The following is a 13,443-nucleotide window of genomic DNA, read 5'->3' on the forward strand; positions in this document are numbered from 1 at the left end:
TTCAGCGCTCAGCCTTCTTTCCTGTCCAACTGTCACACCTGGAGACTACTGGAAAAACCGTATCTTTGACTATGCAAACCTTTGTCGGCAAAGTGATATATGTGCTCTTTAATACACTCTCTCTGTTTGTCATAGCTTTCCTTCCAAGGAGCAAGCATCTTTCAATTTCATGGGACTAGTCACCAGCCAGTGATTCTGGAGCCCAAGAAGATAAAATTGGTTTCCACTTCCACTTTTTCCCCTTCAATTTGCCATGAAGTGAAGGGACCAGGTACCATGATCTTAGATTTTTTACAATCAAATTTCAAGCTAACTTTTTCATTCTTCTCTTGCACCTTCATCAAGAGGCTCTTCAGTTACTCTTCACTTTCTGACATTAGAATGATATCTGCATATTGAGATTGTTGATATTTCTCCTGGCAATGTTGATTTGAGCTTGTCATTCATCCAGCCCAGCATTTTGCATAATGTACTCTGCACAGAAATTAAATGAGCACAGTGACAATATACAGCCTTTTCATATTCCTTTCCCAATTCTGAACCAGTCCTTTGTTCCATGTCTGGTTCTGTTGCTTCTTGACCCTCATACAGGTTTCTCAGGAGACAGGTAATGTGGTCTGTTATTCCCATCTCTAAGACTTTTCCACGGTTTGTTGTGATCCACAAGTCAAAGGCTTTAGCGTAATCAATGAAGCAAAAGTAGGTATTTTTCTGGAATTCTTAATCACAGCACTTTAACAGAATCATTTAGGATTTGAAACAGCTCAGCTGGAATCTATCACCCCCACTAACTTTGTTCATAGTAATGCTTCCTCAGGCCCACTTGATTTCACTCTCCAGGATGTCTGGCTCTAAGTGAGTGGCCAAACCATGTTCATTATCAGGTGATTAAGACTTCTTGCATAGTTCTGTGTATTCTTCCCTCCTCTTCTTTATCTCTTCTGCTTCTGATAGATCTTTACCATTTCTGTCCTTTATCAGGCCCATCCTCGCATGAAATGTACCCCTGGTATCTCCAATTTTCTTGAAGTGATCTCTAGTTTTTCCCATCTAAATTGTTTTCCTCTCTTTCCCTGCATTGTTCATTTAAGAAGGCCTTCTCATCTCTTCTTGCCATTCTCTGGAACCCTGCATTCAGTTGGGTGTATCTTTCCCTTTCTCCCTTGCTTTCGGCTTCTCTTTCCTAAGCTATTTGTAAACCCTCCTCAAAAAGACAAACAGCCTTCCTGCATTTCTTTTTCTTTGGGATGGTTTTGGTTGCTGCCTGCTGTACAATGTGACAAATCTCCGTCCATAGTTCTTCAGGCACTATATCACATCTACTCCCTTGAATCTATTTGTCACTTCAACTGTATAGTCATAAAGAATTTGATTTAGGTCATACCTCAACAATCTAGGGATTTCCCCTACTCTCTTCAATTTAAGCCTGAATTTTATAAGGAATCCATGATCTGAGCCACAGTCAGCTCCAGGTCTTGTGTTTGCTGACTGTACTGAGCTTCTCTACCTTTGGCTGCAAATAACACAGTCAATCTAATTTCAGTACTGACCATCTGGTGATGTCCACGTGTAGAGTCTGAAGAGACTGTTGGAAGAGTTGTTGGAAAAGGGTTTTTGCTATGACCAGCATGTTCTCTTGACAAAAACTCAGCCTCTGCCCTGTTCATTTTGTATTCCAAGGCCAAACTTGCCTGTTAAACTCCTGACTTTCTACTTCTAATCCTACTTCCTAATCCCTATGATAAAAAGGACACCTTTTTTTGGTGTGTGTACCAAAAGGTCTTGTAGGTCTTCAGAGAACCAGTCAACTTCAATTTCTTCAGCATCAGTAGCTGTGGCACAGACTTGGATTCCTGTGATGTTGAATGGTTTGCCTTTGAAACAAATTGAGACCATTTTGTCATTTTTGAGACTGCAACCAAGTACTGCATTTTGGACTCTTATTGACTATGAGGGTTATTCCATTTCTTTCAATAGATTCTTACCTATAGCAGTAGATATAATGGTCATTTGAATAAATTTGACCATTCCCATCCATTTCAGTTCACTAATTCCTAAGATGTCAATGTTCGATCTTGCCAATTCCTCCTTGACCACATCCAGTTTACCTTAATTCATGGACCTAACATTCCAGGTTCCTAAGCAATACACTTCTTTATGGCATCAGACTTTACTTTTACCACCAGCTGTATCCACAACTGAGCATCATTTCTGCTTTGACCTAACCCCTTCATTCCTTCTGAGCTCTTAGTTAATTGTCCTTCACTCTTCCCCAGGAGCATACTGGACATTCTAACCTAGGGGGCCCAGCTTCCGGTGTCATATCTTTTTGCCTCTTCATACTGTTCATGAGGTTCTCCAGGCAAGAATACTGGAGTGGATTCCCATTTCCTCCTCCAATGGACCACATTTTCTTGGAACTCTTCACTATGATCCGTCCATCTTGGGTAGCCCTACACAGTGTGGCTCATAACTTCATTGATTTACACAAGCCCCTTTGCCACAGACTATAATCCATTAACTGGGGTGTATATGTGTGTGTGTGTGTGTGTGTGTGTGTGTTTGTGTGTGTGATAGAATATTACTAAACCATTAAAAAAAAACAACTTGCAATTTGCAGCAGCATGGGAATGGACCCAGACATTATCATACATAGTGAAGAAAGTCAGGCAGAGAAAGACAAATTCTATATGATATCACTCACACACGGAATCCAAAAAAATAATATAAATCAACTTCTGTACAAAACAGAACACCTATGGTTACCAAAGGGAAAGGTGAGAGGGAGGGATAAATTGGGAGTATGAGATTAACATCTACTTCAGCTTCATTGACTACATGAAAGCCTCTGACTATGTGGATCACAATAAACTGTGGAAAGTTCTTTAAGAGACAGGAATATCAGACAACATTATCTGTTTCCTAAGAAATCTGTATGTGGGTCAAGAAGCAATAGACTCTTACATGGAACAAATGACTGGTTGAAAGTTAAGGAGTACAGAAAGGCTATATATTGTCTATTTATGCAACTTCTATGCAGAATACATCATGCAAAATGCCGGACTGGATGAATCACAAGCTGGAATCAAGATTGCCAGAAGAAGTACCAACATCCTCAGATATGCAGATGATACCACCCTAATGGCAGACTGTGAGGAGGAACTAAAGAGCCGCTTGATCAAGGTGAGAGAGGAGAGTGAAAAAGCTGGCTTAAAACTCAACATTTAAAAAAACTAAGATCATGGCATCTGGTCCCATCACCAAATGCAAATAAAAAGGGAAACTGAAACCAATGACAGACTTATTTTGGGGGGCTCCAAATCACTGCAGACTATGACTGCAGCCATGAAATTAAAAGATGCTTCCTCCTTGGAAGGAAAGCTATCACAAACCTAGACAGTGTATTACAAAGCAAAGATATCACTTTGCTGACAAAAGTTTGCATAGTCAAAGCTATGGTTTTTCCAGCAGTCATGTACAGATGTGAGAGCTGGACCATAAGAAAGTCTGAGCACCAAAGAATGGACATGAATTTGAGCAAACTCTGGGACACAGTGAAGGACAGGGAAGGCTGGTGTGCTGCTGTCCATGGGGTCACAAAGAGTCAGACACAACTGAACAACTGAACTACAATAATGAGATTAATAAATACATACCACACCTTAGATATAAATAAGGGCTTACAAACAATAAGGGCTTCCCTGGTGGCTCAGTGGTAAAGAATGTGCCTGCCAATGCAGAAGACATGGGTTAGATCTCTGGTCTAGGAAGATCCCACATGCTGGAGAGCAACTAAGCAAGCCCTTGTGTCACAACTACTGAGCCCATGTTCCACTGCAGCCCACTCACCCTAGAGTCTGTGTATCAGAACAAGAGAACACATCACAGTGAGAAGCCAGCCCCAACTCACTGCAACTGCAGAAAGCTGCATGCAACAATGAAGACCCAGCACAGCCAAAAATATCAATAAACAAAAATTTTAAAAAACAAACAACAAGGATTTACTGTATAGTACATGGGACTATGTTCGGGATCTTGTACTAACCTATAGTGAAAATGAAGCTGTATACCCAAAACTAACATAATATTGTAAATCAACTATTTGTTGTTTTAGTTGCTAAGCTGTATCTGACTCTTTGCGACCCCATGGACTGTAGCCCCCCAGGCTCCTGTCCGTGGGATTTTTCAGGCAAGAATACGGGAATGGAATGGCGGGTTGCCATTTCCTTCTCTGGGAGGTCTTCTCAGCCTAGGGATCAAATCCACTACTACTACTACGTCTCCTGCATTACAGATGAACTCTTTACCACTGAGCCAGTTATATTAAAAATAATCATCTTTAAAAGATACAAGAGAATGGAAAGCAAAACCAGAGTTGAAGAAGGTATTAGTAATCCATGGATGTCAGGCAAAAGACTTGTATAAAAAACATATAAGGAATCTCCATATATCAGTAAGGAAAGGGCAAACAATTTGATTTTTTTAGTGAATTTAATAAACCTGAACTGACACTTCTCAAAAAATATTCAAATGGCTAATAGCCCATGAAATTGTGTTCAATTTCTTTAGCCATTTAAAAATACAAAAGGAGACCATAATGAGATACCACTACTCATCCATCAGGAGTAAGAACACTTGATGTTTGCTTGGATACGGAGCAATGGGAAACCTCATTCCTGGTAGGAGTATAAACTAATACAATTACTTACGGAAACCTTAACATTAATGTGTAAGAGTGATTTTATGCATCACTTGTCATCAACAAATTCTACTACTAGATATATATCAAAATAAAACACATGCACATATGCACCAAAAGACATGTAAGAGGTTGCTGACACCACATAACTCTTAATAATCTAAATATTCAACACCAGTAAAACAGACCAATGGAAGTGTATTTTAAAGGAGTATTATACAACAATGAAATTGAGCTACTTCAGCTACACGCAATCTCAATTTTAAATTAAACTAGCCATACATGCTATAGTCCATGGGGTCACTAAGAGTCAGACACAACTGAACGACTTCACTTTCACTTTTCACTTTCATGGAGAAGGAAATGGCAACCCACTCCAGTCTGGGTTCTTGCCTGGAGAATCCCAGGGACGGAGGAGCCTGGCGGGCTGCTGTCCATGGGGTTGCACAGAGTCAGACACGACTGAAGTGACTTAGCAGCAGCAGCAGCAATACATGAAAGATGCATTATGTGTAATTTCACATACATGGCTCGGTTCAGTTCAGCCACTCAGTTACGTCCAACTCTCTGTGACCCCATGGACTGCAGCACGTCAGGCTTCCCTGTCCATCACCGACTCCCAGAGCTTGATCAAAGTCATGTCCATCGAGTTGGTGATGCCATCCAATCATCTCATCCTCTGCCTACAATTTTTCCCAGCACCAGGGTCGTTTCAAATGAGTCAGTTCTTCATATCAGCTGGCCAAAGTATTGGAGTTTCAGCTTCAGCATCGGTCCTTCCAATGAATATTCAGTACTGATTTCCTTTAGGATTGACTGGTCTGATTTCCTTGCAGTCCAAGAGACACTCAAGAGTCTTCTCCAACACCATAGTTCAAAAGCATCAATTCTTTGGCGCTCAGCTTTTTTTATAGTCCAACTCTCTCATCCATACATAAAGTGAAGTGCAGTGAAAGTCCCTCAGTCATGTCCAACTCTTTGCAACCCCACAGACAATAAAGTCCATGGAATTCTCCAGGCCAGAATCCTGGAGTGAGTAGCCTTTCCCTTCTCCAGGGGATCATCCCAACCCAGGGATCGAACCCAGCTCTCCCGCATTGCAGGAGAATTCTTTACCAGCTGAGCCACAAGGGAAGCCCTTCTATGACTACAAGTCATCCATACATGACTCCTGGAAAAACCAAAGCCTTGACTAGTCGAACTTTTGTCAGCAAAGTAATGTCTCTGCTTTTTAATATGCTATCTAGGTTGGTCATAGCTTTTCTTCCAAGAAGCAAGCATCTTTTAATTTTATGGCTGCAGTCACCATCTGCAGTGATTTTGGAGCCCAAAAATATAAAATCTGTCACTGTTTCCATTATTTCCCCATCTATTTGCCATGAAGTGATAGGACCAGATACCATGATCTTAGTTTTTTGAGTGCTGAGTTTTAAGTCAGCTTTTTCACTCTTCTCTTTCACTTTCCTCAACAGGCTCTTTAGTTCTTCTTCACTTTCTGCCATAAGGGTGGTGTCATCTGTGTCTCTGAGGTTACTGGTATTTCTCCCGGCAATCATGGTTAACCATACATGGTTAACAAGGGACAAAACTAAATTATAGTATTTCAGGCTATAAGCTTAAGTAATAAAACAATAAAGAAAAGCAAGAAATAAAAATATGAATTGTATTTACCTTTAAGGGCAAAGAGATGGGAAAGTGACTTAGAGGAATCATAAAGGACGCTTCTGGGGAGTTAACTGTTTTGTCTCTTGGCATAGTAGTGGTTAGAAGGGTAGTGATTAGAAGGGGTATTCACTTTGATAAATCATAAACCTTATTCTGTGCACTCTTCTGTTTGAATGTGTATTTCAAATTTTTTTAAAAGGTTAACACATTCAATTATATACAAGATACATTAGAGATGGTGAAAATGAAAATAGGTACAGTGATACCTTTTATTTGCAGATAAAGACCTCAATGAATAAAAGTGTAAATAAAAATGACAAGGGAAAATGTCAACACTGGAAAGAAATTTTTAACAGAAAGAGCTACCATTTGTTGATCCCTTAATATTCTCATTCTGATAGATGGAAAAAGTGAAGTTTATAATGTAATCAAAATTAGATAAAAAGTGGGCTTCCCTTGTGGCTCCGTGGTAAAGAATCTGCCTGCCAATGCATGAGACACAGGTTCAATCCTGGGTGCAGGAAAATCTCACATGCTGTGGAGCAACTGAGCCTGTGTGCCAAGAGAAACCACTGCAATGAGAAGCATGGGAACTGCAACTAAAGAGTAGCGTCCACTCGCCACATCTAAAGAAATGCTAAAGAAAAGCTACAAAGACGCAACACAGCCAAAAAAATAAAAAGTAAATAAAATTTTAAAATAAATAAAAAGTATTAAATAATATTAAGCAAACAATACCAAAAAGATAGTACAACAGAACTACAATTCAAGCCCAGAATTATTCCTCTGTAAAATCTACATTCTTTATACTATTATAATGGAAAACATTACAAAAATCAAATTCCATACACTATTAATCATATAATATAGGTTCTTCTTCTTTCCTTACTGTTAGTGCAGCCAAAAATAAATAAATAAATGAGACTTAAAGAAACCACCAGGATTTATAATTTACAATGCTCCACTAATGGAAAACTACTCTGCTCTAAGTCAATTTGTATGTGACAAGAAAATTCTGAAATTTAAAGGCCTAAAAAGGGATGTCTATTTCAAGTGCTTAAACAGATCACTAAGTGCTTTCATATAAACTTCAGAGTGGTCAAAACCCCAAGAAAGGTCAGAAATCATGCTAAAACTCATACTACTTTAAATGTCCAAACTCTGAAAAAAATTAACTACAGGGTCTGCAGAAAACATAATTACCAAAAACCCCCGGCAATTTAAGCTCCTAATTGCACCAAAGTATTAACTGTATTTAGAAAAACAGAATGAAAAGGGCAAAATCAAAAAATATTTTTTTATGACGAACGGTGCCAAATGATAGTTACCCATTCAAGTTATAAAATATTTGGTTGGAAAGTACATTATGTTATACTCTCAGGAAAAAAACACATCAATTTAGTATCCAAATAATTACATTATTAATTAAAACAGTATGACTAATTTTAACTTTGGTTTATTGGTCTCAATTGAGCTACAAAATAACATTATGCAAACTGACAACAGTCCACAGTTAGCAGTCACAAAAAGGCTGGGAACAGAAAACTGAAACTGAATTCAAACTTTTTCTCTAGTAAAGGACTCCTTTTCAAGAGAGAGTAATAAATTAGTCTTTAATGAGGCTTCCATAATAGACTTTAACCAAGCATTAGTAAAATTAATTCAAGAAATAAATTTAATTCAGGTAATATTCCTAAGGAAAACTGTTGATAAATTATTTTGTGAATTTTCGATTTCAAACTCAATCAAATACTTTGTCTAAATTTATTACAGCTTAAAATTAAAATGTCAACACAGGATTCACTCAAAATTTTATTTTTTCCTTTTTCTACCAAAGGAAACCAAAATGAATAGAACTTCCTTTCAAACAAAGTCAATCAGATTAACAGAATTAAGTGTTAATAACAGCTACAATAAATAACAGCTATCAGTAACTAAGTATTTACTATTTATCAAGTACTATTAATAAGAATTTAAAATCTATCTTAAAACCTCATCACCATCTTTAAAGGCAGATCACCATACTTATCATTCCCATTCTACAAATTAAAAAATTGAAGCTCAGATTCAGAATTCAAACACAATTGTTAATCCAAATGCCAACTATGAATTCAAAGTGTATATTCCTAACCTACAAAAGCTACATTGCCGTTACAGGTAGTATTTTCAACCTATCCAAGGAACCAGGGAATTTGGGGGCTAAAAATGGTTCAAATATGGAAATGGAGGTATTCAAAACACTTTAGAAAGGCAGTGTCCTTTCCAGTGTATTTCTACACTGGAAACAATGAGACAAAGTTATTTTGTTGGGTCTTTTTTACCCCTTGTATTTTTATTTTACATACACACTTGAAATATTTCACAGTAGTTATTATTTACGGTGAGTCAGTTAACACAAGAATTCTGGCTTTGGCAAAGTTAGATTTAAGTTTTCCTGTACGATTTTTTAAAATGATGACCAAAATAAAAGGTTATTTCAGGTTAAATTTTAATATAGAGACAATAAAAAATATTTCTGTGTTTCGGCACATACTGTGTTTCACATAACTGACATTAACATACAAAAGAATTATCTTCTTTACAAAGGCAAAAAGAAATGTTAGCTTTTTACCTGTAATACAGAGGGAAGTCAGACACACTATAATAAAGCCCTGGGCTAGGCTAACCATTATTTAAGAAACCAAAAACCCTAAGAAGTCAAAAATTTGCCAGTACAAAATTCCAGACAAGGAAAGCTAAAAATCAGCATAAGACTGTGTAAAGCAATCCATTTTACGTTTCAAATAAAAGAGGTAGATAAATTTACATTTTTTACTTAAATTCATTAATTTTTTCTTGCGATGCCACACAGCTTGTGAGATCTTACTTCTTTGACCAGGAATTGAACCCAGGCCACGCAGTGAAAGCACTGACTCATAACCATTGATACAAATTTTAATTTTACTTTAGTGAAGACTGAAAAAAAAAAAAGACTTCTATACTCAACTTTTTCAAAGTATAATCCAGAAAAAAAAAAGACTATTGAACATAACAAATCTTCATAACCTTTTTCTGGACATATAAATGCATGTTATTAATATAAGTCTTTATTCCCAAGATTAAAGTCAATAATCAATAATCAATTAAAATAATCAATAATCAATTTCAAACAATACTTACATTAGACACAACTGTAATAAATGCATGTGCTATCAGAAATGGTAAAGTTTCAGGAGTTCCATATTCAAAGCAGTCCTTCATAAGAGAAAGGCCATTTTTCCCACAAAACAAACATACATAACGAAGCAAATGCAATGGTACTTCTACATCCTGAAGAAAAAAAGAAAATTATTTTAAAACTTATCTGAGGTAATTTTCATTTTATTATCAGTACTGGAAAGATACTGGTCAGACATAAACTCAGACTGTATGAACAAAATAATAAAATTTCCATAACTCTAAAAATGAAAAAAGATAAGCACTTACATTCATATCACAGAATGCCCCTAAAATGTTGCTTTCTTGGGTTGATATATCCTGATTAAGAAGAAGAAAAAAAAAAGGTAAATGCAATTGCATCACACTATCACATAACCATCTTTTAAAACCACAATTTTTTAAAGACCGATTTTACAAAACCTCATATTTTACAATTATTACTCTTCATGAACAGTAGTATTTCAACTGAAGTTAATATGATTCCATTCTAAAGTACATTTTAACTCTTCTCTGAAGAAATAGAACTAAGATGGAATGGCATGGGTGAATTTAACTCAGATGACCATTATATCTACTACCATGGGCAGGAATCTGTTAGAAGAAATGGAGTAGTCACCATGGTCAACAAGAGAGTCCGAAATGCAGTATTTGGAACAATCTCAAAAATGACAGAATTATCTCTGTTCATTTACAAGGCAAACCATTCAACATCACAGTAATCCAAGTCTATGCCCCAACCAGTAATGCTGAAGAAGATGAACAGTTCTATGAGGACCTACAAGACGATTTAGAACTAACACCCAAAAAACATGTCCTTTTCATTATAGGGGACTGGTATACAAAAGTAGGAAGTCAAGAAACACCTGGAGTAATAGGCAAATCTGGCCTTGGGAGTACAGAATGAAGCAGGGCAAAGGCTAACAGAGTTTTGCCAACAGAACGCACTTGTCATAGCAAACACCCTTTGGCACTGTTTCCACTGTTTTCCCATCTATTTCCCATGAAATGATGGGACCGGATGCCATGATCTTCGTTTTCTGAATGTTGAGCTTTAAGCCAACTTTTTCACTCTCCACTTTCACTTTCATCAAGAGGCTTTTGAGTTCCTCTTCACTTTCTGCCATAAGGGTGTTGTCACCTGCATATCTGAGGTTATTGATATTTCTCCCAGCAATCCTGATTTCAGCTTGTGCTTCTTCCAGTCCAGCGTTTCTCATGATGTACTCTGCATAGAAGTTAAATAAGGAGGGTGACAATATACAGCCTTGACTTACTCCTTTTCCTATTTGGAACCAGTCTGTTGTTCCATGTCCAGTTCTAACTGTTGCTTCCTGACCTGCATATAGATTTCTCAAAAGGCAGATCAGGTGGTCTGGTATAATGTTACCCTGCTTATCTAACTTATATGCACAGTACATCATGAAAAACACTGGGTTGGAAGAAGCACAAGCTGGAATCAAGATGCCGGGAGAAATATCAATAACCTCAGATATGCAGGTGACACCACCCTTATGGCAGAAAGTGAAGAGGAACTAAAAAGCCTCTTGATGAAAGTGGAGAGTGAAAAAGTTGGCTTAAAGCTCAACATTCAGAAAATGAAGATCATGGCATCCGGTCCCATGATTTCATGGGAAATAGATGGGGAAACAGTGGAAACAGTGTCAGACTTTATTTTTGGGGGCTGCAAAATCACTTCAGATGGTGACTGCAGCCCTGAAATTAAAAGACACTTGCTCCTTGGAAGAAAAGCTATGACCAACTTAGCATATTGAAAAGCAGAGACATTACTTTGCCAACAAAGGTCCGTCTAGTCAAGGCTATGGTTTTTCCTGTGGTCATGTATGGATGTGAGAGTTGGACTGTGAAGAAGGCTGAGTGCTGAAGAATTGATGCTTTTGATCTGTGGTGTTGGAGAAGACTCTTGAGAGTCCCTTGGACTGCAAGGAGATCCAACCAGTCCATTCTGAAGGAGATCAGCCCTGGGATTTCTTTGGAGGGAATGATGCTGAAGCTCAGTCTCCAGTACTTTGGCCACCTCAGGCGAAGAGCTGACTCACTGGAAAAGACTCTGGTGTTGGGAGGGATTGGGGGCAGGAGGAGAAGGGGACAAGAGAGGATGAGATGGCTGGATGGCATCACTGACTCGATTGACGTGAGTCTGAGTGAACTCCGGGAGTTGGTGATGGACAGGGAGGCCTGGCGTGCTGCGATTCATGGGATCGCAGAGAGTCGGACACGACTGAGCGACTGAAGTGAACTGAACCAAATGATTCTTACCATCTTTCGATTATCAATGTAAAGCATTAAAAACACGACTCATGTCGTGTTCTTAAGACTACATTTTGGAGTTTTGCATGAACTGATCCCCTTTTTGTTGACCAAGGTGACATTTTTTAGAATGATTAATAAACATCTGATATCATATAGGAGATTTATTAAAAGGTTTCTTTATGGGAAGATAACAATAATTAAGAATACTAGAAGACAAAGCACAATCTGATTTGAAGTAGTTTTATGGAAAATTCTAATAGGGAAAATACCCACCTCCTGGACTATATTTTTAAATAGTCTCAATTCACTGTTGCAAACATTTTCAGTAAAGAACAATTTTTTTCCAGATGAAGAAAGACGTTTAGAGAAGTCAGTATGGAGGTTATAGAAAAATAAGCTGGAAAAAACAGCCTTTAAAAAAAAAAAGGCAAGTGGTAGATCTGTTAATGCCCACAAATCTACCTATTCGTGGATGTATAGAAAAACATAATGTACTTTAAAGTTAAAAATGAAACTTTACCTCTCCTCCCAACCACATATAGAATCTACATCACACCCCTTTGATCTCAGCTGTCCTTGTGAACTGTTTCAACAAACAGAATATGGCAAAGTTGATACTGTGTGATTTCCAAGACTGGACTTTTATTATAAGACTTTTACCCTTATCCAAGGTAAGGAGCAGCGGCTACGCTTTGCTGAAGCAGCCGTGAAGAGATACCCCACGTCCAAGGTAAGAGAAACCCAAGTAAGACGGTAGGTGTTGCAAGAGGGCATCAGAGGGCAGACACATTGAAACCATACTCACAGAAAACTAGTCAATCTGATCACACGGACCACAGCCTTGTCTAACTCAATGAAACTAAGCCATGCCGTGTGGGGCCACCCAAGACAGGAGGGTCACGGTGGAAAGGTCTGAAAGAATGTGGTCCACTGGAGAAGGGAATAGCAAACCACTTCAGTATTCTTGCCTTGAGAACCCCATGAACAGTAATGAAAAGGCAAAATGATAGGATACTGGAAGAGAAACTCCCCAGGTCGGTAGGTGCCCAATATGCTACTGGAGATCAGTAGAGAAATAACTCCAGAAAGAATGAAGGGATAGAGCCAAAGCAAAAAGAATACCCAGTTGTGGATGTGACTGGTGGTACAAGCAAGGTTCGATGTTGTAAAGAGCGATATTGCATAGGAAGTTGGAATGTCAGGTCCATGAATCAAGACAAATTGGAAGTGGTCAAACAGGAGATGGCAAGAGTGAACGTCGACATTCCAGGAATCAGTGAACTAAAACGGACTGGAATGGGTGAATTTAACTCAAAAGACCATTATATCTACTACTGCGGACAGGAATCCCTCAGAAGAAATGGAGTAGCCATCATGGTCAACAAAAGAGTCCGAAATGCAGTACTTGGATGCAATCTCAAAAACGACAGAATGATCTCTGTTCGTTTCCAAGGCAAACCACTCAGTATCACTGTAATCCAAGTTTATACCCCAACCAGTAATGCTGAAGAAGCTGAAGTTGAATGGTTCTATGAAGACCTACAAGACCTTTTAGAACTAACACCCAAAAAAGATGTCCTTTTCATTCTAGGGGACTGGAATGCAAAAGT

General features: G+C 38.1%; 1 protein-coding gene across 1 annotated transcript in view; it reads right to left on the bottom strand.

The window, feature by feature from the left end:
- The window catches only part of USP34 (ubiquitin specific peptidase 34), a 241,399-nt gene that overhangs the window by 168,955 nt on the left and 59,001 nt on the right, over nt 1-13,443 (bottom strand). The window contains 2 exon segments of the mRNA XM_010863267.1: nt 9,524-9,673; nt 9,830-9,880. Coding sequence (XP_010861569.1) covers nt 9,524-9,673; nt 9,830-9,880 — 201 coding nt within the window.

Source organism: Bison bison, unplaced genomic scaffold (assembly GCF_000754665.1).
Source record: "Bison bison bison isolate TAMUID 2011002044 unplaced genomic scaffold, Bison_UMD1.0 scf7180017864489, whole genome shotgun sequence".
NCBI lineage: Eukaryota > Metazoa > Chordata > Mammalia > Artiodactyla > Bovidae > Bison > Bison bison.